Consider the following 27,615-nt stretch of genomic DNA (forward strand, 5'->3'; position numbering starts at 1 on the left):
TAGAAACCTGAGCCATTTGATCATCTTCGACACCAGATTCACAAGCTGGCAGCACAGCTTCAAGGACATGAAGTGCAAGGAGCCTTGTTCTTAAGTTACCAACCAGAGGAATACCTAGAGGAGAAAAGATATTTTCTTATTATCAATGTGACTTAAATTCAAAGTTAAAATGTACTTGAGGGAAAAAAAATTCCTGAGGCTGCTAAATATTTATAGGTGGAACCTAACTTGATTTCAAACTGTTTTCACAAGAATTCTGGATCCATCCTGTACACATCAATGCTTATGAATATATTCATGTTTATGCCTCAGTTTTTACGTATACATAATGGGAAAAGCACTGTAAAAAAAGTATCTGTGCCAAATACTATGCTGCACATTTGACATACATATACTCTATTAATCCTCATAAACTGAATTATAGCCCATTTTACTGTTGAGAAAAATAAGGCTCAGATAAATTAAGTAACTTGACCAAAGCCACACAGGCTCATAGAGGTAGAATTTTAACTGTTACTCTCCAGAGCTCAGGCTTATTATTCACCTCATTGCCTCTCCCTGTCCATGCACTGACTGTCTCACAGGCATTGTTAGGGTTAACAGGGAGTAAACAAGCTGTACTTTTCTAAGGTAAGCCAAGGGCCAGGGGTGGTGACTCACACCTATAATCCTGGCACTTTGGGAGGCTGAGGTGGGCAAATCACTTAAGACCAGGAGTTTGAGACCAACCTGGCCAACATGGTGAAACTCTATCTTTACAAAAAAAAGCTAGGACTGGTGGTGCACACCTGTGATCCCAGCTACTTGGAAGGCTGAGGCAGGAGGATTGCTTGAGCCTGGAAGGGGGAAGTTGCAGTGAATTGAGATCACATCACTGCACTCCAGCCTGCGACACAGTGAGCCTCTGTCTCAGAAAAATAAATAAATAAATGAAGTAATCCAAGGTAGAAAGTAAGATATTGATATGTAAATGTTATTTAAAAATACATATAACTGTACTAAGACCAGTTGAAAATAAATATCTAATTTTTCTTTATCCTCCTAAAACTTAAATATAACCCTTACCTTATTAAAGAAAAAAAAAGCTGTTATAAGTTATACTAATTAAAAGAAAAACTATACTGAGCATGTAAACATATAAACTAACCTGTATCACAGAAGATGACCTTATGTTTTGGCATACTTAAAACAGACTAGAGATTATGAAAAGTTCTGGAAATGGATGGTGGTGATCATTGTACAATATTGTGAACATGCTTAATGTCACTAAATTTTACAGTTAAATGATTAAGGTGGTAAATTTTATGTTTTGTGCATTTTGCCACAATTTTAGCAAGATAACAGGAAAGGAGTGACTGTAACCTACGTAAGCAAACCTTTTAGGGTAAGGACCAGGGGTTAAGCTTACTATGTAGAATTGTAATAGATATCAAACAATCAGAAGTCACAATCAAGGCAACAGAAATCATATCATGATAAGAGAGACTGTACAAATTCAGATCTGCATCCTGATAATCCAAGAAGCAAGGTCAGAATCTGTGCTCAAATATATTAAACAGGATATTCTCTGCTTACTTTTAGTTTTGCAATTTGAAAAAAGAGGATGAAGTTTCTAGATAAATTCCATAATCTTTTCCAGAGCTCCATTATTGATTTTCTGCCAATTTTTACTTCTGAAATTAGAGTTTTCTTTTTTTTTTTCTTTTTTTTTTTTTTTGAGACGGAGTTTCGCTCTTGTTACCCAGGCTGAAGTGAAATGGTGCAATCTCGGCGCACCACAACCTCTGCCTCCTGGGTTCAGGCAATTCTCCTGCCTCAGCCCCCCGAGTAGCTGCAACTACAGGCTGCACCACCATGCCCAGCTAATTTTTGTATTTTTAGTAGAGACGGGGTTTCACCTTGTTGACCAGGATGGTCTCGATCTCTTGACCTCGTGATCCACCCGCCTCAGCCTCCCAAAGGCTGGGATTATAGGCGTGAGCCACCGCGCCCGGCCTAAAATTAGAGTTTTCTTTTGATCAAATAGGTACGCAGAAAATAAGAAAGAAAAGCTTTCCAATCAAGGTCATGCGTACAATGTTGCTAAAGTCTGGCAATGTCTTAATAGAACACATGTAATATCTACAAATACTCTAAGGCAAAGGACATATACCTGAAGAACACTTCTGAGATGCTATATTTAGAAGCACTTCTGTCCACTTTGGGGAAGCCATTTTTGATTGAATTGCTTTTGAAGATACAACTCTCCGAAGAAAAACTAAAAAATCCCCTAGATGGAGTTCTGCTGCGTGTTGTTTTCTAAGAGCAGCTACAATGAAGAGATAAGTTTATGTTACAACCAAGAGCCAACAAGAAATAGTCTTATATCATAATTTACATTGAAACTGCAGTAAGCACAAATCTAATTCAAAATCTTAGGCCATCAACTACTGAATTCTGAAAACTTAAAAGAATAGAATGGGGAAAGGGCAGAAAATAAAGCCTAAACTTGAAATATCTTTTATGTCTCTGTACAATAAAAATGAGCATGCTATAATTATGATGACTAAGTATAATAAAGAATTATTGGTGATTAGAGAACAGAACAGTCTAGGAAGAAGTTGAGCTCCTCCTATGACTGGGTTATAATATAACCAGTATAATATAACCCAGTTCCCAAATACAGGCCAGGCACAATGGCTCACACCTGTATTCCCAGCACTTTGGGAGGTTGAGGCAGGTGGATCATTTGAGGTTAGGAGTTCAAGACCAACATGGCCAACGTAGCAAAACCTTGTCTCTATTAAAAATATAAAAATTAGCCAGGTGTGGTGGTACATGCTTATAATCCCAGCCACTTGGGAGGCTGAGGCAGGAGAATGGCATGAACCAGAAAGCAGAGGTTGCAATGAGCCCAGATCGCACCACTGCATTCCAGCCTGGGTGACACAGTGAGAGTCTTGCCTCAAAAAACAAACAAACAAATAACAACAACAACAACAACAACAACAAAACAAACAGAAAACAAAACAAAAAAATAAGATATCAAAACCCTTGGTGCTGACGGAATTTTTTTTTCTTTTTGAGACAGGGTCTCGCTCTGTTATCCAGACTGAAGTGCATGGGTGCGATCTTGGCTCACTGCAACATCCACCTTTTGGGTTCAAGCAATTTTCATGCTTTAGCTTCCCAGGTAGCTGGCATTACAGGCATGCGTCACCATGCCAGGCTAATTTTTGTATTTTTAGTAGAGATGGGGTTCCACCACATTTCCCAGGCTGATCTTGAACTCCTGGGCTCAAGCAATCCAATGCCTCGGCCTTCCAAACTGTTGGGATTACAGGTGTGAGCCACTGCGCCTGAACTGGGGAAAAATTTAGGTCAGGACTTAGGTTAGAGATGGCTTGTCAGGGGCCGGGTACGGTCCCTGTAATCCCAGAATTTTGGGAGGCCGAGGCAGGTGGATCACCCAAGGTCAGGAATTTGAGACCAGCCTGGCCAACATGGCAAAACCCCTGTCTCTACTACAAACAAAAAAATTAGCCAGCATGGTAACAGTCACCTGTAATCCCAGCTATTTGAGAGGCTGAGGCAAGAGAATCACTTGAACCCAGGAGTTGGAGGTTGCAGTGAGCCGAGATCGTGCAATCGCACTCTAACCTCGGCAACAGAGCGGAACTCTGCCTCAAAAAATAATAATAATAATATAAAACAGAGATGGCTTGTCAGGATCAAGGGTTAGAGATGGCTTGTCAAGATCAAATGCTAAGAAAATATCTGAGCTTCCCCGTAGGCAAAATACAACATGGGAGAAATCAGCCATCTAAAATCTAGGTCCAAGCACCTGGACAGCCAAGAAAACACTGAACCTGGAGAATGGGTAGTATGGTTGCAACATCAGTGTTAAAAGACTCTAAGGAGAGGATGTTTGGTCAGAAGCTCATCTAAATCATATATATGTGAAGAGAAAAGGGGTTTGTAAATAAACAAAAATCTGCTCATACCTCATAAGGAAGAGGAAGTCTACATTCTAATCATATGAATACAATGGAGATTTAATAAATGCTTGTAAGTAAAGACAGAAAAAAGCTTACATTACCTCTGAAATCTTTCTTCTCAGTTTCTCCACTGGATTCAACTTTTTTTTCTTCTTCACCCTCTTCTTGCTCCCCTTCTCCAAAAGAGGCCATATGTAGTACACCAGTTTGGGACAATAAATTCTTCAACTGACTACAGAGTAGATCCAACAAGGACTGAACTACTTTGGGACTCAGTTTATCAGCATAGGTCCTATGTGAAATAAAAGAAAAAAAAATAATAAGCAGCAAAAACACAGAAGGGTAAACATAGAGCTTAAATACATAAAGCAGATTAGAGGGAAAGGGAGAATTCTAAAATGCAGGAAGACTAGGCCTCGTACAATTCTGCAAAGACATCTACCAAACTTACCCAGTCGTGATAGCTAGAATCTGCAGCAACCTTGTACTGGCCACTTTTAAAGCTGTACTAAGCTGGGAAACACCCGTCTTTGGCAACAACTGCAGGGGCTGTCCCAGCATGGTGTCTGTGCCACACAACTGTGATAACACGTTTAGCAGACCAGTGGAAATTGCCAAAGAAACATCTACTGGTTGATAATGAACACTCAGGGCAAAAACCGTAACCAGAAGGAGACGTTGCTGGGCTTCTAAAAGACAGAGAGATAGTTAAGAATCTTCCTTTCAGTAAACAGAGCATTTATTACAAAGAATCATTTTCTAAAATATTAACAGTAATATGAAACACTATATTTTCAATTATTTATTCTTTAAGTTTATCTACTAATGTTAGACACAAAATATAGGCCATAACTATTATCACAACCGCAGGCTAAAACATAATCTGCACTTTGTCTTTGAAGGGAGAGTTTACTTACCAATGTGATGCTTGTTTGCTTGCAGGGCTCTTTCCAGGGTAGCAGATAACTGTTGATAAATTTTATGCACAGCTACCTGGATTTCAATCTGAATATTTCTCTTAGCTGCTCTGATCCCATCCTGAATTACACATAAAGATTTACTTTTTCTATTAGCAACAATAATACCTCCTTGCAAAAAAGAAGTAATAACATTTCATTTCTAGTCTATGCTAGAACATTATGGTGGTTTTTAATTATTTACAATATTTCAGCATATGAAAGTTTTGGGTTTTTTTTTTGAGACAGGTTCTTGTAGTATCACCCATGTTGGGTGCAGGGGTGCAGTCCTGGCTCACTGCAACCTCCACCTCCCAGGCTCAAATGATCCTCCCACCTCAGCCTTCCAAGTAGCTCGGACTACAGGCACATACCACCACACTTGGCTAATTTTTTGTGTTTTCTGTAGAGATAGGGTTTCGCGATATTGCCCAGGCTGGTCTTAAACTCCTGAGCTCAAGCAATAAAACAACCTCAGCCTCCCAAAGTGCTGGGATTACAGGTATGTACCACCATGCTCAGCATCCAAATTTAATTTTAAATGCTTGATAATTCTTGAGTCTGTATAATCTTTCTATTCCTCACAAAGCTGTTTTTCCCACCTAAATATGAAAGATATAAACATTTCTTTTTCTAAATTACCAAAGGAATCATAAAACTAGGTAAATGACCAAGTCAAAAATGTCAACTCTTGAAACTCATCCTCCCAAACTCCAATCTATCCAAACTTAGATCTATCCCTATCCAATCTGGCTAAGTATTAATAAAACTGAGCCAGCAAAGAATCTACTGTAGTACAATAGTACCATGGCTTACCAAATCTCAACTGCATTATTTAGGAAATGAAACCAATGAGGTATCTTAAAAAACCTAAGTCTTTGTATTTTTAAACTTAATCACGGACACCAAAAAGCTTCACATTATTAGGCTGGCTTTGTAAAAAGACAGTTAAAATCTGTATACACTGCAAGGTGTCACCCACCTGATAGTGATGCAATCGGCCACTCTCTCCCTTGGCTCCTGTGTGTCCAACAGTGCCTAAACCGAAACACCCCGCTAGGAACTGCAGCCTCACAGACGTGAGTAGCGTGGATGACTGGAAGCCTGAACTCAGCCTGCTTCCTGCCAGTGAGATGCTACCTTTTTCTTCCATCCCAGACAATAGAACAAGGATCTGATGAAGTGCCTCTAAACGAAGCTTGAGGAAAAAAACATATTTTAGAGTTCTTCACTGAAATCAGACACAAAGGAACTCTGTATGCCAAAGATAGTATTTTTTACATTTGGAAAATTCGGACATTTCATATGAATCTATTCTAAGACATTTATTTTATTATTATTACTGGTTTTTATCAAGATCTTTCTAAAAACTCTGTAAGTATACTTAAGACTAAAAAAAAGGTTAGAGTACAATGGGAAAAGCAGTAGCTCTGGATGTAGAGGACACAGTTTCAAGGCCAGACTCCTCTATCTTACTGTGTGGCCTTGGAAAGTCACTTAATTTCCTGAGTTTGTTTCCTCATATATGAAATAAGACTAATAATGCCTTATCTAGTCTACTCACATAGCTATTGTGAAGCTCACAAGGAGATGTATATGAGTTTTCAAAACTATAAGGTAGTATGTACTGCTATTGCTTCCTTTACTAATAATAAGTTTATAAAGAATGAATACTCTTTAGCCCAGAAATAAGAAATACTTCTGAACTATTTCTCTGTGGTTTTTTGGAACATCTGGCCCTATATTCCCTAGAAAGACACTGCATATCACTGTAGCTGATCAGCTTATCCTTCTTCTTTTAAAAAAAAAAATAAGGCCGAGCGCGGTGGCTCACGCCTGTAATCCCAGCACTTTGGGAGGCCGAGACGGGTGGATCACGAGGTCAAGAGATCGCGACCATCCTGGTCAACATGGTGAAACCCCGTCTCTACTAAAAATACAAAAAATCAGCTGGGCATGGTGGCGCGTGCCTGTAATCCCAGCTACTCAGGAGGCTGAGGCAGGAGAATTGCCTGAACCCAGGAGGCGGAGGTTGCGGTGAGCTGAGATTGCGCCATTGCACGAAACTCCGTCTCGAAAATAAAACTTTTTATTTTGAAACAATTTTACATTTACAGAAGAGTTGTAAAGACGTACAGAGAATTCTTGTATACTCTTCCTTGAGCTTCCCCTAATGTTAACATCTTACGTAACCGTGGTATATTTATGAAAACTAAGAAATTAACATTGGTACAATACTATTAACTAACCCTAAACTAAAACAGTATTAATTAAAAGACTTTATTCGGATTTCAGTTTTTCTGTAATGCTCATTTCCTGTTCCAGGATCTAATCCTAGATACGGTGTTGCATTTAGTTGCCATGACTTTTTAGTCTCTCTTACCCTGTGATGACTTCTGTCTTTCCTTATTTTTCATAACCTTGACACTTTGGAAGAGCGGTTCATGTATTTTGTAGATGTCCCTAAATTTTGTTTTTTCTAGCAATTAGATGGAATTACGGATTTGAGGAAAGAATAGCACATAAAGTGTTCACATTAAATCAAGGGCACATGATTTCAACATGATTTATTACTGGTGATGTTAATATTAATCTTAATCTTTTTTTTTTTTTTTTTTTTTTTTTTGAGACAAAGTTTCACTCTTGTTGCCCAGGATGGAGTGCAGTGGCACAATCTTGGCTCACTGCCACCTCTGTCTCCCATGTTCAAGTGATTCTCCCGCCTCAGCCTCCCAAGTAGCTGGGATTACGGGCGTCTGCCACCATGCCCAGCTAATTTTTGTGTTTTTAGTAGAGACGGGGTTTCACAATGATGGCCAGGCTGGCCTCAAACTCCTGACCTCAGGTGATCCACCCACCTTGGCCTCCCAAAGTGCTGCAATTACAGGTGTGAGTCACTGCACCCAGCTAATCTTAATCATTTAGTTAAGGCAATACCAGCCAGGTTTCTGCAATGTAAGGTTACAATTTTATCCTCTTCCTATATCCTATTTGTTAGAAGCAGGTCACTATGTCCAGCCCACCCTCAAGGAGAGAAGAATTAATCTCCACCTCCTGCAGGGAGAACTATGAAAGAACTGTGGACATGTTAAAACCACAACAATGAATAAATATTTGGGGGGAGATACTTTAAGGCTATGCAAACATCTTATGTCTCTTTCAAGTTTTGCTCACTCATTTTAGCATTCATTAGTGGGTCTTGATAGCAGTAATTATTTCTGTGAGGTTCTAAACTAAAGGAGATGTCTAGTTTAGACTGAGACAAATGGGCCAAAAATGAAGGCTCGGGACTGGTCACAGTAGCTCATGTCTGTGATCCTAGCACTTTGGGAGGCTGAGGCAAGTGGATCACCTGAGGTCAGGAGCTCATGACCAGCCTGGCCAACATGGTAAAACCCCTATCTCTACTAATAATACAAAAAAAATTGGCAGAACATGGTGGAGCATGCCTGTAATCTCAGCTACTTGGGACACTGAAGCAGGAGAATCGCTTGAACCTGGGAAGCAGAGGTTGCAGTGAGCCGATAGCACCATTGCAGTCCAATCTGAGTGACAAGAGCGAAACTGCATCTCAAAAAAAAAAAAAGAAGGCACTGGTGACCTATTGTCATCAGCCAGTCTTACCCTAGTTTCTAGAAGACATGTGAAGACTTCTGAGTATACTGTTCCCAGAGATGACAATTTTAAAATGCACTTTTGTTTAGGTCAAACAAAATAATGTGCTGTTCTAGTTAAGAAAGTTATGTTGAAAAGCTCAGGTAGGGGAAAGAAGAAGGAAGGCAAGGAATAGAAGAAAAGGAAAGATTTTTCCTAGAACTATGCATTCAGTGGTTCAGTTTAAGTTTCCAGAGGTCTCATAAGTAGTAAATACCAAAGACTTACTTCTGCCCTTAACTGCTGCTGTTCCATTGCAATGATGGAGGCCTGGGGACTTGTAGACATACTTTCCTCTGGCTCTTTAAAACCTGGGGCATTCCCCACATCTCCACTCACAAAGCTTACAACATTTTCAATCAAAGTGTGAACTCCCAAAGACTTGGTAAGATCAAAATCAGACTCAAAGGAATAGGAGGAGTTGCATAACCAGTCTCTGCTATGTTTCAGGCGAGCCCAAGAGTCATTCAGGGATTCCAACTGACTGTGCAAAGGACCTATACACAAACAGGACAAACATGTATCAACGGCAATCAAGTAGAGCATACATTCTGAAACTAGATAAGGCTGAGTGCTGCTACCATAACCAACTGGTGAAAAATGGATAGTCATGTTTGAATACACGCATGCATTAAGTGAATCTGAGCAAAATGCTTTGGTAAAAAAGAACAAACAAAAAATTAGAGCAATGTAAGAAAATAAAGGGAAAGCCCTATTTGATGTACCAGTGTCTCTGTAAGCGCTTTAGCAACACGCTGCCACAAGAAAAAGAAAGGCAGAAGCTGTTCTCAAAATGCTTAGCTTAAAATGCTCTGCAATATTAAACCAGACCATCATTTACAAACAAAAAGGAACTAGGCACTTAAGACACTGCTGGTTAAGACCTATTCAAAACAGAAAGATTTCATCTAATTCGACATTATCAGTATGAAAAGTTAAGACTGAACAAAGTGTCTACATATCTGCAATGAAACATTACCAAAAAATGAATATAGAAGGGCAAGTAAACTTACACAAAAAGGAGACATAAACATCACCCTTTGGGTTTCATTAATATAAGGAACATTCTCACTGACTGTGTCATGTGCATATTTACTGCAGGTTGTGAAACTCCTATATAGAGGAAGCAAAGTTTCACAGACAAGAATATGTGAGATTTACTGTAAAATGATACCTATATAAAATTATCAAGTGGCATCAAAATAGTTGCTAAATATAATACCATTAGATTTGCCAGTGGGTATTTTTTAAGCTACAATCTTTACATTAGACAGCAAAATGTTATCATGTTTGAACACAAGACCAACTGTTCAAGTCATATGCCAATATTAGCTTTAAAAAAATATATTAATGTTCAGTTCTTACAAATCTTTAACTGATCTCAGGTACATGAATTTGATTAACTACAATCTTTTGTTCATGACATATTCTCCTCATTGGTCCATGAATGGCCCAATTTTGAAATCACATATTCATAATAAATATCTGTGAATACAAGAACTAGAAAACTAACAATAACTTATATCTATCTATTTGCTCCTCCTCCAGCCCATTTCTTGCTACCTAAAGTTTTATTATCCTGAAGTGTGGGTTTATTATTTCCTTGTTTTTATTGTTTTAATGTATTCCTAAGATAAATAATGGTTTTAGTTCTTGTCAACTTTTAAAAAAGAGTATCATTTTATATCACCTTTTTGGACATACTCTTTCATTCAATATAATAGTGTTAACATTCATCCACATTACTATGTGTAACCATGGTTCATTTGTTTGCTGTATAACATCCTATATGTGAATATACTAAATTTGTCAATTAGGAAAGCATCTTAAGGTACTCAATTAAGTATGTATTATAAAAACTGTATCAGTTATATAACTAGATAGAAAAGTTTGGGAAGGTAACTACTTAAACACTAATGTCCACACAGAAAACAAACTAACACAATAGTCAATGTATAATCTTCTTTTTGAATTACTGTATTGGTATCAAACCCTAAGACTTCAAAATTCATAAAAGGGAGTTAATATTACAAAGTAACTATGAAATAATTTGTATGCATCCTAGTAAAATAATTATGGCAAAGAATATATGGTCTATCTACCTTCTGTGTTTTAGCAAGAATTATTAAGATATAAAAAGGCTTAATTTTTACCACTGCACTCCAGCCTAGATGACAGAGCAAGACCCTTCCTCAAAAAAAAAAAGCTTAATTTTTAGCCTTGCTGAACGTGAAAAATAACAACCTATCTAAAAACTTTCCCAAATTGTAGAGCTGAATATTCTTTCATGTAACACGGAAAAGACTAAAAATCCAAAGAATAATGTCAAAGATGCATAACATATTAAATTAAAAATATTTAAGAATAAAGCAGAGGCTAATTTAAATATATATATATATATATATATTTTCTTTTTTCATTTCCTTAAGCAGCCCAAATTCAGAATCTGTATTTAGCCTTAACTTACAGATAGCTTTTGTTCCTCACATTGAGCTTGTTTTTTGGTGATGGGGGGGGGGCTGTTTCTTTTTAATAATAATATTTCAGAATAAAAGGTTCCTCTAGTTTCTAATACTTATGAATTACTTTTCAAAATGAAAATAAAATGTACAAGGAACTATTATTAGAAGAAAAGGAGACCCTAAAGATTGAATCCGATTTTCACATTCGAGGAAACAGAGGCAGAAAAAAATTGGTTTGTTGAGTAATAACATTAATTCTTTAATTTTATGGGCGGTAGTCTTACATAATCATTATTAACCAACTTACAAATCACTGATGGAAATTTCAATTACTTGCCTATATAAAGGTTCAATCATGAATCTACCAATACTGAATCGTCTTCATATAAACCAAAATATTCGATGAAATGAATGGCTAAAGAAGCCCAAAACTAAATCCTCTGCAATTTAAAGCAGAGGTCAGCAAACTTTTTCTGTAAAGGGTGAGATAGTAAATATTTTAGGCTTTGCAGACCACAAGGTCTCTGTCACAACTACACAACTCTGCTGTTGTACTATGAATGCAACCACATAAACAAATGAGTGTGGGTGTGTTCCAATAAAACCTGATTCACAAAAATGAGTGGCAGGCCAGACTTGGCCGCCTAGCTGTAGTTTGCTGAGTTCTAATGGATGAAATTAACCCAACTGTAACTTTGTATAAATAAAACATAAGAACAGGAAACAAACTATATGGAAGCATCAGGATAAATAATTTTCATCAAAATATTTAGTTTGACATCAAAAATACTTGAAACAGAAACTTATGGAAATGGGAGATGAAAGAACTTTAATTTTTTTTTAAGTACGACAATCTGATAATTTTGGTTTGCTCTGTACTATCTGAATATAGAAAATTTTATATCTGAAAAGCATATTAAAAGCTTCTACAGAGCAACTGAGACTAAGCCCAATTCTTAATATTAATTCAGAATCACCTACTACATATAAAGAAATACGAAATCAAACAAAAAATTTTTGAAATTGTTTACTTGTCCTTACAAGTTTGGTTTTTAAATGGAATTTTCAAAATGAACATGGTAGAGCTGCAATACATACTTTATAAACCATAAAATATGTAGGCAAGCTAAAAGGGGAAAAAAATTAAACATGCCATCATGTACTTGCTTGAAGCTCTTCTTTTTTCTGGGGCTCAACTGGCCAAAAAGGAGTAAATACACTACCACACGAGAATCAGAAGACAAAAGGAGAAATTTGATACAGGAGAGAAACATTTACATTCACTTTTCTTTATATTATCTAATTTGAAGTACACAGACAAAATAGCATTTCGCCCATACATGTTATAACATGAAACACACATGTTGATAAATGTTTCCAGTATTATTTTAGCAATAAAACCCTAAAAATATTTAGCAACCTTGGGGCAAAAATCAAACTATACAGTATTCTAACTATTAAGATTTCTGATGCTGCTTCTTAAGTTGTTATTTGATATCCCACCACTTTCACTGTATCATCTTTAGCCTAAATAAGAAAACTAAAATCAAGTCTCTGCAAAAAAGTACTGTCTTTCTGTGAAGAATCAGCTTAGTTTTTGTAAAATCATAGCAAATCTTTTCATTTTTATCAAAGTACCAAATGACTAACATATTTTTACAGATTTTTTATCAGGCTGTTATGAAAATTAAATGAGTTATTAATATTTGTGAAGGGCTTAGAACAACACCTGGCACATAGTAAGTAGTTTATAAATGTTCACTAAATGCAAATTTCATATTTCCTCTGAGGTGCTAAGCAGAAGAAATGTCTCATCCACCTCTTTTAGAAGTAAATTTAGCTTTGATACCTCTGAAAAGCTGAGCAAGGTGGCTGAAGTAAATGTACATCATTTCTCTGCCCCTTCCTACATACTCACTCTCTTAGACTAAGAGCTTAGACCAACTGTGAAACATTAACTGAGGTGAAGGGAGAAAAAGGCGCAATTGTGGTTCAACAGTATAAATCTTAGTGTTCCCATTGTCAACACTGAGATTACAAGCAATGAGCCCTCTCAAGGAGGAGCCTTTGCAGGCATGGTTAAGAGCAGCTGAAAATGTGTATACACCCATTGTCATTTATACATCCATTTAATCTCAGTAGACAGGACATAATTAAACATCGTTATCTCTCGCCTATTCCTCTCATCAGGTTTTTAATAACTCAAGACCACTGAAACTAGTAAATACAAATGCTGTATGAGGGAAAAAATTTTACATTTCCTCCTCAAAACATTGGAAGGGGTAAACAAGCACACAGAATTCTTGGCCAGGCACGGTGGCTCATTTCTGTAATTCCAGCACTTTGGGAGGCCAAGGTGGGCGGATTGCCTGAGCCCAGTTCAAGACCAGCCTGAGCAACATGGTGAAACCCCGTTTCTACAAAATACAAAAAAAAAAAAAAAATTAGCCAGGCATAGTGGCATTTGCCTGTAGTCCCTCCCAGACACTTGAGAGGCTGAGGTAGGAGGGTGGCTTGAGCCCAGGGAGGTCGAGCCTGCAGTGAGCCGTGATCGCACCACTGTATACTCTAGCTTAGATGACAGAGCAATACATTGTCTCAAAAAAAAAAAAAAAAAGAACTCTCACTTGGCTGGACATTTGTTTGTCCTTCATGGCTCAAGTCAGAATCAGAAAAAAGTCAGAATCAGAACACTCAACAGTCTGAATGGCCCCCAAACAATTCTCAGACTTGGCAGGTTCAACTGCCCATTTGAAGAAATTAGAGCTTAAGGCATCTGGTCCATATTGACAATAAAGGAAAAAAAGAGAGTCATTTGTTTTACTATCATTTAAAAGCAAAATAAACAAACAAACAAAAACCCACTGTGTCAAAGGGCAGTCGTTAAATATACATTATGTTTGTAAAATCGCTTTGAAAATATAATCTCCTAAATATGTCATATCCTTGCTTAAGTAATTCACATTCAAATTACAGTTTTTTCTTAGTTCAAAGATGAAGAGTCTACTTTATTTTATTCCAAAGATATTATTTTGCCACATGATGACCTGGTTAACAGTGACTGAATCTCAAATTATATTTCCATAAGTATGATAGAGATTTCAAAGAAAAAACAATTTTAACCTATGAACTATTACTTATAAACTTAAATAATATAGTAAAAACTATAAATTGGATCTCTTATGCTACTCATTAAGTCTGGAGCTATTTTCTCTCTAGCACCAAATGATATACCCTTATTAATAAAACATACAACTTTTACCAACTACATTCACCTGAGCTAAACAAAATTAGAAAAGTTTATCTGTTCCAAAAATTTAATTCCTAAGTCAAAATGAACTACTTTTTAAAGAATTACAAAATAATAAAATGCATACTGCACATTATACTAAACATCATTTAATTTTTTTGATATCACAAATAATCTAACTTTTTTTTTAAGAAACTCAGCAGCTTTGGTATGTTATAGTCTCAAAAGACTCTTCAATAAAGAAGGCTCTGGTCTTCATTGTTGCTAATATTTCAGAGAAACCATTCTCTGTATTCTTTTTTTTTTTGAGATAGGATCTCACTGTGTCACACAGGCTAGAGTGCAGTGGTGGATCACAGTACCATGCAACTTCAAATTCCTGGGCTCATGTGATTTTCCGTGAGTAGCTAGAAACACAAGTGCATGCAGCCATGCCTGGCTTTTTTTTTTTTCTCTTTGGTAGAGACAGGGGTCTCACTATGTTGCCCAGGCTAGCCTCCCAAAATGCTGAGATTACAAGTATGAGCCACCACACATGGTCCATTCTTTCTAATTGCAATTAAATGATGAAATACTGCCAAATTTTAAGTAACACCATTTATTCTTCTGAGTTATATATTTGAAAATGAAAAAAATCACATGTGTATTTCTTTCCCTCATTTCTCAGTTTTCTTTTCTTTTTTTTTTTTTTTTTACTATGGGGAAGAAACCTAACATTGTGCCAAGGAAGCTATTAAGAGCAGGGTTTCATTCTGAAATACAAAAGATTTAATAACGTGGGCAAAACATTTTTCACAACATTTTATAAAACTGCCACAAGTGGCAATTTTTAACATTTCACATTTTCATGACCACTTAATAAATGGTTTTAAATTAAAGTACCTGTTAAGCCAGCATGGTGGCTCATGCATACATTAATCCCAGTACTTTGGGAGGCCAAGGTGCTGACTGCTTCAGCCCAGGAGCTTGAGACCAACCTGAGCAACATAGGGAGATCCTATCTCTACAAAAATAATAAAAAACTAGCTGAGCATGGTGGTGCACCCCTGTAGTCCCAGCTATTTGGGAGGCTGATATAGGAAGATCCCTTGAACCCAGGAGGCCAAAACTGCAGTGAGCTAGGATGGTACCACTGCACTCCAGCCTGAACAACAGAGCAAGACCCTGTCTCAAAAAAAGAGAAAAAAGCAGTACAAGTTAATAGAGAATACTTAAGAGGGTTTTTAGTTATCCTCAGATTTATATTATCCAAAACTGCTGGGGTTTTCCTCAATTTGTAAACATAACCATGAGTTAACTATACTATTCATTAACAAAAGACCTTAACTCTCAATGACACTGTAAAGTTGCTCCTTAAGAAATTTTTTAAAAAATTTTTATGCAAGAGATACAGTATCTCTTAATGTATGAGATAAAGCATCTCTTACATGCTTTATCTTAATAGGACAAGAGGAAAAAACCTAGAAACTTTTAATTTGAAAGTGTGTGTACATGTGTTTGGGGTAAGAATTTCTTCCTGTAATACCATTTAAACTATAGCAACTCTATGAGCTAAAACATGGAAAATTATGTAAATAACCCTTTTCCACCATAATAAAATGTACTGTTTTTAAAATTACATAGGACTTTTAAAAAGTCAAAACATATAACAAGTGAGAAAATAATTGATTATTAACTCCTAAACATTCCCAGATTTTTAAAGGGTGTATATTTTAAAGAAAATAGTCTTCCTTTTAACTCTTCTGATAAAATGCATCTGAATTTTTTTGCAATTACTTTTCAAAGACAATCAGATCTAAATACATTAGATATAAAAACAGCTACTTAATTTATTTACTATGTTTCTTTTTTTTTCTTTGAGATAGGGTCTCACTAAGACATTTAGGATGTTCTTAATACTTATACTTACCTCTCTTTCTATGAGATGATGCCAAATCCAGATCAACATTTCGTCTGCCACTCTATTAAAAGTAAAAAGTAAATAAATTTTATTTGTGAAAAGTATTTTGAGATTAAGTTTTACTAAAGTATTAGAATAAAAATCTATATAATTATAGCAATGTCTTGCTTATTCATCATTCAAGTCTAACAAATAATAAAATGTCCCTAAAAACCCACTGAACATAGCTATAAGAAGACTCAAGCACATATAACTCTGAAACACTAACTCAAAAAAGCACATTAATGAACATTGCAGAGTAGCAGTTTTTGTTGTTACCTGTTTTCCGCTGGAATCTTTGTCTTTTATCTTCCGGATACGGTAAGATACCTTCTGGACGCCTAACGCCTTGCAGTAGTGTCCTAGTACCCAGAATTACTACTCCTTCCTCTAGTTTCACTTTCCTTTCTTTTCAAAACTTCCACTAGCCTTTGCTAGGTGTTTAAATGAAGATAATCTGATGTCTCCATATTAACAGAAAAGTAACAGTCCTAAACCTTCTGATAGTATTTGAAAAGATTTTACATGTTTTTGAAAACCTATTAAAATAGACAAATCTCAAATTTGTCAAACTACAGACACTTTAATAAAGCAGTGAAGGCTTACAAGAACATTGGAAATATATTTCTTTGTGTATCTGTGCATGTGGTGGAGGTGGGGTATAGACAACTGCCTACTTGGCCCACATATACATCCAACCATAAACAAATCATATGTACGACTTAAGCTTATGCATAGACTTGACATTATGGTATTAGCAATTTCAACTATATAATTCAAAAAGCTTATGTCAGAAAAGTAAGGCTTGGAAGTGACAAAACAAGGCCGGGAGCAGTGGCTCATGTCTGTAATCCCAGCACTTTGGAAAGCCGAGGTGGGTGGATCACTTGAGGAGAGGAGTTTGAGATGAGCCTGGCCAACAAGGTGAAACCTCATCTCCACTAAAAATACAAAAATTAGCCAGATATGGTGGCACACACCTGTAATCAGTCCTAATTCATTCATCTAAGTTATCCTTTTGTAAAGTATTTACTTTCATATGCTAAATCAAATCCTGTGAGAAATGAGGGAGCTAGGGAATAGACTAGAAGGGTATAGTGAGAAATGTTGCTAAAAATGACACCCGTCAAACAGTTAAACTTAGGGCTAGTCTTCTCTGTGTGCTAAAACAGAGAAGTAGATAACATGTTGCATAATACATTTTATGAAAGAAGGTTAAAACAAAGATTTGACATTAAAGTGGTTAACTTGAATCTTTTTTTATTTTTTTTTTTTTGAGACGGAGTTTTGCTCTTGTTACCCAGGCTGGAGTGCTGGAGTGCAATGGCGCAATCTCGGCTCACCGCAACCTCTGCCTCCTGGGTTCAGGCAACTCTCCTGCCTCAGCCTCCTGAGTAGCTGGGATTACAGGCACGCGCCACCATGCCCAGCTAATTTTTTGTATTTTTAGTAGAGACGTGGTTTCACCATGTTGACCTGGATGGTCTCAATCTCTTGACCTTGTGATCCACCCGCCTCGGCCTCCCAAAGTGCTGGGATTACAGGCGTGAGCCACCGCGCCCGGCCCAACTTAAATCATTATTAAAAAGCATTTCATTCACTAACAATTCAGAGTAAATGAGGTATCAAAGATATAAATGATATTCTTAAATAATCTCATATAGTACAGAAGGGTAATATTTCAGCTGGAAAACCCAAACTGTCCCAAGTGCTTGCTCCTCTTCATCCACCCCAGACTCTCTAAAGTTGAAGGCTTAGCCCAGATCTCCCTTCATCTGAAATGGAATCTTCTTTCTCTCTAGTTCTTATCTTCTCCATCTTTTATGACACTATCTTTCTAATACTCCATAAGGAAACATAATAAAAAACCAATCTGGGTTTATTTGTTTGAGACAGGGTCTCACTCTGTCACCCAGGCTGGAATGCAGTGGCACAATCGTAGCTCACTACAACCTCTGTCTCCCAGATTCAAGTGATCCTCCCACCTCAGCCTCCTACGTACCTGGGACAGGCACATGCCACAACACCCAGCTATTTTTTTTTCTGAGACAGAGTCTCACTCTGTCGCCCAGGCTGGAGTGCAGTGGTATGATCTCAGCTAATTTCAACCTCTACCTCCCAGGTTCAAGCAATTCTCCTGCCTCAGCTTCCTGAGTAGCTGGGATAATAGGTGCACACCACACCTGACTAATTTTTGTGTTTTTAGTAGAGACGGGGTTTCACCATGTTGGTCAGGCTGATCTCTAACTCCTGACCTTGTGATATGCCTGCCTCAGCCTCCCAAAGTGTTGGGATTACAGGGGTGAGCCACCACACCCGGCTTTTTTTTTTTTTTTTTTGTAAGACAAGGTTTCACCATGTTCCCAGGCTGGTCTTGAACTGCTGGGCTCAAATTCCTGAGCAATTCACCTACCTCAGCCTCCCAAAGTGCTGGGGTTAAAGGCGTGAGCCACTGCGCTTGGCTCAATCATTTTTAAAAATGGGTTTATTAGCCTTTTAAAATTTTTTCTAAAAACTAAGTAAACAGCCAGAAAATCTAAATGAACAATCTTGGCAATTAACTCTTAAGCTCAATCCTCCTCCATTGATCTGTTGTCCCCATTTATAATTTCCCAATTGTTTTAAATTGTATTACCAAATTTATTCTTCATAACACAGTTGAGGCAAGTGTAACAAGCATTATTTTCCATTTCAAAGATAAAGAAACCGGGGCTCAGGAAGCCTAAATGTCTTGTACAGGTCGAAGTCAATAGTGATTTTTAACCCTATTCTGAGTCGGATTTCATTGCTGATTGCCCAAAATAATGCCACTTTAATTATACCCATCCTCCTTTTCATATTTTCATTTCCATGGAAATGAGGCATTAATCATTTGGAATATATAAAGCACCGTGTAGGAGATATCAGGGGCACGTAGGAAAAATAAAAATTAAAAAATCCTAGATTTCTAGTGGGTTTACTGGGAAGACATACTAATAATACATAAATAAGTCCAACACAAACAGTGGATTATTAGAGAGCCTAACAAGTTGTCATGGGACAACTGGGAGAGTAAAGTAGCTGAAAAGTTTTCTGGAAGAAGCAACGTTTTAGACAGTCCTTCAGGGAAAGATAGGACATTAACAAAGAAGCGTAGGAGAACTTTTAAGGCAAACGGTGCTCTAGCAAAGGCTCAGGAGTTATGTTTGGGGTCTGGCCAATGAACTACCAAGGCAAAAATGCAGACCACTGCAGAAGAATACTGGTTCCACTTTCCAGAATCTTTGATTTCTAAGTAGGCAGTGTAGGCACTCCTCGATTTTATCAGTCTATAATTTGGACTTGCATGGACTATCCAGCTCTCTGCAGTAAGATGAGATGTTTCAGAAGGAAAATCAGCAGGTAGGTGTTTCGTTGTTGTGTGTGTTTTCAAGAATTCTAACTTGGAGAGAAGTGTCTAAGGAGCCAAAGTGGGAAAAGTAGGGAGACCAGTTTGAAAATACCTACTCCAGAAAAAGGTAATGGAGGGCTTGAATTAAAAAATGGAAAAAACCGAATGCATGTGGAAATTTTGCCACAATAGAATAGACAGTTATTTATAAATTTTTTAAAAAATTTTCTTAACTACCTACCATGTGCCAGGCACTATTGCAGATGCTTAGAATATAGAAGTGAATAAAACAGCAACAAAATCCTGTCATTAAAGAGCTTATATTCTAACACAGGCTAAGACAAACTGATTAATGAATTTAATAACTAAATTACACATTAGGTGATTTTTCTGGTGCTCCAGAAAAAACAGAGCAAGGCAAGGGAGACAGGGAGTGACTATGTGGAAAAGAAGAAAATGGCCATTTTAAATAGGGCAGTCAGAGTAGGCTTTACGAAAAAAGTAACAGAATGAAGACTTGAAGAAAGAGAGGGAGTTAGCCATGCAGACAATAGCATTCCAGTCCTAAGAAACCGCCAGTTAAGGCTCTAAAGGGAACTTGTGTTGTAGATTCACGGAACAGCTAAGAGTCCAGTGTGGCAGAAGGAGAATCATCAGAGTAGCAGAAATCAGAGAGGTAGTGGGGCCAGAACATGTAGAGCCTTATAGGCCACTGTACGGACTTGGGTTTCTGGTCTGAGAAAAGGGAAGTCACTGCAGAACTTCGAGCAGAGAAATGACATGATCTATGTTTTAAAATTATCACAGGGTTGGGAGCTCACATCTGTAATCCTAGCACTTTGGGAGGTTAAAGCAGGAAGATCACTTGAGGTCAGGAGTTTAAGACCAGCCTGAGCAATAGAGCAAGACATAAAAAAAGTTTTTAAAACTAGCCAGACATGGTGGCCCATGCCTGTAATCTCAGCTGCTCGGGAGGCTGAGGCAGGAGGATTGCTTAGCACAGTAGTTTGAGGATGCAGTGAGCTACGATCAAACCACTGTACTCTAGCCTGAGTGGCGGGGTAAGATCCTGTCCCCACACCACCAAAGAAAGGTGAATTATCATAGAGTGAGGAGACTAGATAATGAGTCAGATTGATCAGAAAAGAATAAATTGACAGAGAAATAAACGAACACAGAGAAATCTCACTAGACTATAAGTAAGACTGGGAGTGTGAAGTGGGAGCCTAGAGATACTAATGCAGATGAAAGAGAAAGGAGGAAGTATAAACAAAATGTCACAATACAATGAAACTTGAAGACACTGTTCAACTTTCTTTAGATGAGGAATCCTTTATGGAAGTTTTTTTTAAATAATAACTTCTTCTTTATGTAGCACTTTGTACTTTTTCAAAAATATTTTCATATCCCTTATCTCAGTTCACACAATAGAGGAATTCCAGAAACAAACATGGAGCTTATAGATAAGTCTATCTCAAATGCTAGTGTTTCTCTTTGAGTTGTCACATGATGTGACTAAGATCCCACAGCTCTTTAACAGTAGAATCAGGACTAGAGGCCAAGTCTGACACATTACCATATACACAACAGGCACTACTATCTTTATATCACACAATAGGACACTAAAGCTCAGGGAGGTCATGGCACATATAGAATTGCACATAAGGCAGAGGAACAGCCAAATTTAAAACCTAGCTATTGATTAACTCCAAGTCCAAACTTCCTCAAATAGAAGCAATCTTCTAAATAGTTTTCACTTTATATTTACCAGTGACAATGTAGTGTACCTTTACCTTACTTCCTTTTTATATAAATTAGCATCTTATTTATCTTTACTCTAAAATGCCTGCAGTCTGGGTTCTGAGGCTTTTTTGATAAATAACAGAGCTGTTAAAAGATTTTAAGTAGAGGAGGTATAAACAGATTTGTACTTTAGATATATTCGTCTAGTGAAATGTGGAAGGTGGGCACAAAGGGTGAGGCAAAGTTTAAAACAGGGCAGTGGCAGAAGAAAAGGGAGAGGAGAGGACATTGGAGACACATTAACAATAAAATTTTTAAGACCTAACTAACTAGATTGGGAAGGGGTGGAGGATAAAGAGGTAGAGATAAGAAAAAGGAAGAGTCAAGGATGATCCCAGGTTTCTAGCAAGGATAGCATCATCTACTAAAATAGGGAATAGAAGAGAAACAGGTTTGGGAGAGACAAGTTCACTTATGGATAGGTTAAGATTAGGTAAACTGATTCATTTGAGTGGAATGTCCATCAGAGTCAGATATATGAATTTAGAGTTTAGAAAGAAGTCAGAGCAAGAGATTGAAACCATTAACGTGCATGTGGCAAATATCTATGCAATATAGTTATTTCTCTTAAAGTTCTTTTTGAAAAATGTCTTTATATGTCTAAACCAAACATATTACTTACTTTAACCAAAGCCTTATGTATCTATACTTTGAAAACAAAAATCCTTCTTTACTGAATCTGGGTATACCTACCAGTGCATAACCCTCTTCATCTGATTCAGGCTGAGACAAATCAGATTCACTCCTCGATTTGATCAGTCTATAATTTGGACTTGCGTGGACTAGTCGGCTCTCTGCAGTAAGACTTTCACTCCTGTCTCACATGCACACAAAACAAAGTTATTTTATTTAGGATTGTAAGTGAACATAAAATGGAATGGAATTGGAACACAGAGATCATTTACATAACACAGTGAGGAGTAATGTCAGTTGATAGGAAATCCTGACTCTTGTCTAAGCACAAAGCCCTTCTCAAAATAATTTGCATGTCACTAAACTACAGAGGGATGCAAGTAACTTCACATGCTTTTTCACTGCTGTTTATATATATATATGAAAAATTGTGCCTCTTCATTTAATCAGAAATTTATAGTCCATGTGAAATCAGTATCAGTATTTATATCACTTTAAATTCATCCTAGTCAATTTGCATTTTTTCTTTCATGTCTATGTTAACATCAGAACACTGTAACTTTGGAAACAAACCATTTAAGTGCATAAGGTAACAAAGGAAAACGAGTAGGTAATGTTTTCAGTGTCTAGTCAGTCCCACCTGGTCATAAGTCCACCCCCTTCAGAGGCACTTGTTGAAGGCTGCTGCAACTGTCCTTCTTCTCTTCGCTTCTGAAGCTCATCTATCACAGGACTTACTCCTAATATTAACAGGGCACACCGATGGATCACGGAGTTGCATGCAGCAGTGTACACATCCTGACCCTCAGGAAGGTCTGTGCTGACCCTTCGCTCTTGCTGAGACTGAGGAGGTGGATCATCAGCTCGAGCCCCAGACCCTGCCCCACTGTTCATTCTATCTCGGTCTCGGCTACGAGCTACTTCACGGGCTGAGAGGAAACACTGAAAGATTTCTGTAACATGCAACACAAAAACAAGGTCTTAACACATGGGGAGAGAAGAGCAAAGAAAATAACAATAAAAATAGTCAAAAAGTTTGGACCAAAAACTTACTGAAAGAGGGAAAAATTATTTTTTAGACATTAAAAACAACACAGTTAACTTAGCTAAAATTACATTTAAAATATATTAAAATGCTATATTTTCATTAAAATTACATTAGGAAATACTAATTTACCTTTATCAAATTTAAATTTGATCATATTGCAAATGTTATTAATTAATTAGATCAGTGATTTTCAATGTATGGTCCTGGACTAGCAGCACCCACATCATCTGGACACTTGTTAGAAATGCCAATTATGAGACCCACCCCAGACCTTCCGAATCAGAACCCCTAGGAGGGGGACCCAACAATCTGTGTTTTAAAGGCCCTTCAGCTGGTTTTAAAGCCCGCAAAAGCCTGTGAAGCACTACGTTACATAAAAATAACTGATTATTTCTAAAACGTTCACAACCTTGGTATGAAAAATGTGAGGGAGGTTACAAAAAAAAACAGACAAAATTTAAGTTATATTAGTTACAACAAAAAGTCCCCTTTCCCCTTCCAAAGTCCATATAATCCCTAACCTCTACACTTTGCTATATCTTAAACACATTAAATAAGCACTGTCACTAAAGGTCTTTGCTAAAACAAAGAATTTAGTTTTAATACATGGGCCAAGACTGCCTCCAGAGTGAGATAGCATCACCAGGAATAACCATCTGATGCCAGTCTTTCCCTAATTCAAAGTGTAAAAAATCAGTGGAGTTAAGGTTCTGATGCAGTGATAGATATTTCACGATAGAAAAGAAATTTTTTTGCACAAATTTGGTGTGAGGACAGTATTCTTTTTTTTCTTTTACTTTTTTTTTTGAGATGGAGTCTAGATGTGTCGCCCAGGCTGGAGTACAGTGGCACAATCCTGGCTCACTACAACCTCCGCCTCCTAGGTTCAAGCAATTCTCCTGCCTCAGCCTCCCGAATAGCTGGGATTATAAATGCCCACCACCAGGCCTGGCTATTTTTTGTATTTTTAGTAGAGATGGGGTTTCACCATGTTGGCCGAATTGGTCTCGAACTCCTGACTTCAAATGATCTGCCCGCCTGAGCCTCCCAAAGTGCTGGGATTATAGGCGTAAATCACCATGCCTGGTCTGAAGACAGTATTCTTAATGGGAAATTCAGGCCAAAAAAGTTGGTAAAATACTGGATTCATCAGTTAATATGGAAGTACAAACTTTAAAAACTGATCTGTATATTTTACAGAACTGTGACAATATTTTCATTATGCTATTAAAAGTCCCTTGTTTCCACAAAAAAAATCAAGGCAATAAGCCCTCTCAGAGTCCAGAGCTAGAAATCAGTGGTTAAGAGAATGGTCATTGGTGTTTGGGGCAGACCTGGTTCTAATTCTAGCTGTTACTAACTGTGGCCCAAGTCATACAATTTTACACCCTTAAACCTCAGTTAATCTATCATTAGAATGAGGTAATAGTAGAACCTTAGACGGTTGTGAGAATGACCTAATCTATATAAAGCACCTGACCCAGTGCCCAACATATATAGATGCTCTAAAAGCACAGCTAGTTGGAAAAGTATTAATTCCCAGATGACTATCATTTTTTTCTTGTATTATAATTGGAGGTTATACTTTGTTACTATATTGTGGCCTTTGGTCTGCTTCCAGGAATTTCTAAACTAGGTTTACATTCAATTGCAAAAGTTCCCTCGGCCTAGGTTTTTAAAATACAATTATTTTCCTGCCCCATCGCTAACTCCCTTTACTCCATTTAGACACTTTTCCCTTTGTTTAAATCATGTTTAGTCTTACTTCAAGGCCCCTCAAAAATCATTTTTAGAAGTATGCAGAACACAAATAAGTTGATAATAAAATAAGTGCCAAGTTGATTGAGATACAGACCATCTCAACACCAAATGCATTGCTGAACATAATGTTTTAGGGTACAGACTGAATACACACTTAAACCTGAAAAAGCCAAATCACTCAAAAGATACTCACAAATAAATTTTTTAAAAGCTCTGACATTCTCTTTAAACATTAAATAATTAACTTTAAAAACTATCTGTAGCCTTGGAATATAAAAGTATGAAAAGTTTTATTCACCCAGTCAATAGCAGTCTCATGTATATTCTTGCTCCCTATTGAAATAGCAGTGTAGTCAGTAGGTGAAATTTATAATTTTAAAAGTCCACACATAGAAAACAGTATGACTCTCCTAACAGGGATAAAAAAGGGCTCTCTTCTTCACCACACAGAGGTCTTCAAAGCTGATGGACAACTTGGTGCCCCAGAGGACATATTTTGAATGACCCTATCCAATGACTCATGGGTTTCATTTCGTGCATGAGGCTTCGTGAAGCAGGTACCGATATTCCTGCTTCCAGAGCTTCTCAGCCCTGAATATGCAATCCAAAATCATGAGAATAAATAGTACTAGCACAGTTGTTAAGAGCCCATGAAATGTCAGCTAATACAAATTGAGATCACCAGTAGAATATAAAGTCCTTTTAGATAAACTATGGAGAAACTTTGCCTTTCTCTTTTAAGTTAGTTCCGCTATAAAAAAAAGAATGCCACAGTTTGTACCTAGAAAGTAAGAAGGGTATACTCACTGCCAGCTGTCATCACTTCATGTTCCCGTTCCTCCTCTTCGTCCTCTGGCTCCGGATGCCCTTCCTCCCGGTCTCTCTCAGCCTGTTCTTCCATTTCAGCTTCTTCATCAATGGTTCGAGTAAATGAATGTTCCTGGGGATCAACATCTGCAGAGTCTTGGTTTTCTGATATCTTAAAGGAATTATCAGATACTATACTAAACACACTTTTTCAAAATCTTTTTAAAGCTTTAAAAAACCTTAAAATTGTTTATAATGGAAAATACTGTTGGTATCAGTAATAACACATGAACTTTACAACAAAACCTCAAAAGATAAATCTTAGATTAGAAATAATATATGTATACAAAATATATACACAACACACATATGCTCTTCCTTCCTCAGTATTTTGATTAAAATGTCATTCTGTAAATTGATTCATATCTATATTGCTATTCAGCTGTAAATTCCTACAGAGCTGCTACTTAAAATAAATTGTAATGAACACAATGCCAAGCATAAAAGGTCATTAAAGCGCATAATTTTGAATACATTCCATTTTCTTCAACTTGTTCATGTTACTCTTACTCTGTATAAATAATGTTTAATAATTCTAAATTTAAAACAGTATTAGTTTTAATTTTTTTCTTTAACTTTGCCCCCTGAACGAACCAAAAATCAGAAATCTACCAAGGACAATGTTAACGTTTCCCACAGTGGTTACTACCTAGCAGTCATCTAGACAAGGGAAAGAATCCTTATAACAGATACTCAAACAGTCATAAATGCCATTCAATATAAAGCAAAAATGAAAAATTTTAATTATATCCTCAGATCCATCATAAAAGTTATCTGTTACTCATGACTATTAAATAGCATAGGAATTTCATGGAGTTGGGGATACTGAGGAGTCAGACTCACACACTACATGTCATTTATCCACATGTACGAGTTTCAAACCTGAGCCTCAACAAAATGGCAAATCCATTTCATGGACTTTCAAGGTACTAACAAACAGATCCACAAATACTAAGTCAGTGTATGCAAAAAGCCTACAAATGGAGAGACAGAGTTTGGTTTTTTAAATCTAAGGACTAAATAATGGAGTGCAAAGTATCTGATTAGGTAAGTTTCAAGGTAAGCACTAAAAAGATAATGTTTTTTTATCCAAGTTTGCATTTATAATTTTCAGATAATGTTATCAGGATTACCAAGCACTTTAGAAATTATCTCCTTTTTGCTACAAGAATTACTTCTGGACTATTCTTAATAAGTAGTTTCGGCCATGTGTGGTGGCTCATGCCTGTAATCTGAGCACTTTGGGAGGCTGAAGCGGGCACATCACTTGAGGTCAGGAGTTCAAAATCAGCCTGGTCCACATGGTGAAACCCCGTTTCTACTAAAAATACAAAAAATTAGCAGGGTGTGGTAGTGCATGTCTATAATCCCAGCTACTCAGGAGGCTGAGGCAGGAGAATTACTTGAACCTGGGTGATAGGAGGTTGCAGTAAGCCAAGATCATGCCACTGCACTCCAACCTAAGCGACAGAGTGAGACTCTGTCTCAAAAAAGAGTAGTTTCCATTTTCATTTCCAATGGTAGACAACTCTAATCATCAGAAGGCCTATTCAGCTAACAATGATTCCCCATTTGATTGTACCCTTTGGTCCTAGTCGTGTCTTCTGGAACAAGGAACACATTTATTTCCTCTCTTATAGAGAAGTTCTTTAACTATTTTTAAGGCAGCTAATATGTGACATACACACACATATCCCTCCTAGGTTTTCACTTCTCTAAGCTGAACATTTTTGATACTTTCTAGTCCTTGTGTGAGATAATTTTTGGACTTTATCAATCCAAGATATTTCTGAATGTCCCTCATAAATTATGGCACCCCAAATTAAACAGGATAATTCAAATATCGTCTGATTAGCACAGAGAGGAATAATCATTTCTAAGATTTGAACCATTCA

The 27,615-nt window shown here is 37.1% G+C and overlaps 1 protein-coding gene across 9 annotated transcripts in view; it reads right to left on the bottom strand.

The window, feature by feature from the left end:
• HERC1 (HECT and RLD domain containing E3 ubiquitin protein ligase family member 1) overlaps positions 1-27,615 on the bottom strand; it is a 224,929-nt gene that overhangs the window by 78,811 nt on the left and 118,503 nt on the right. For 6 of the 9 annotated variants that reach the window (XM_078333326.1, XM_078333325.1, XM_078333323.1 and 3 more), the window contains 11 exons: positions 25,661-25,832; positions 22,685-22,997; positions 22,105-22,225; positions 16,209-16,260; positions 8,816-9,084; positions 5,916-6,131; positions 4,895-5,015; positions 4,429-4,666; positions 4,079-4,269; positions 2,153-2,308; positions 8-114 (listed from right to left, as the gene is read on the bottom strand). In XM_078333326.1, the coding sequence (XP_078189452.1) occupies positions 8-114; positions 2,153-2,308; positions 4,079-4,269; positions 4,429-4,666; positions 4,895-5,015; positions 5,916-6,131; positions 8,816-9,084; positions 16,209-16,260; positions 22,105-22,225; positions 22,685-22,997; positions 25,661-25,832 (1,956 nt within the window). Of the gene's footprint in view, positions 1-7; positions 115-2,152; positions 2,309-4,078; positions 4,270-4,428; positions 4,667-4,894; positions 5,016-5,915; positions 6,132-8,815; positions 9,085-12,202; positions 12,269-16,208; positions 16,261-22,104; positions 22,226-22,684; positions 23,025-25,660; positions 25,833-27,615 lie in introns of all 9 variants that reach the window. The other 3 variants (XM_078333321.1, XM_078333320.1, XM_078333322.1) reach the window with 3 other exon arrangements.

The sequence above is a fragment of the Callithrix jacchus genome, chromosome 8 (assembly GCF_049354715.1).
Source record: "Callithrix jacchus isolate 240 chromosome 8, calJac240_pri, whole genome shotgun sequence".
In the NCBI taxonomy this organism is placed as follows: domain Eukaryota; kingdom Metazoa; phylum Chordata; class Mammalia; order Primates; family Cebidae; genus Callithrix; species Callithrix jacchus.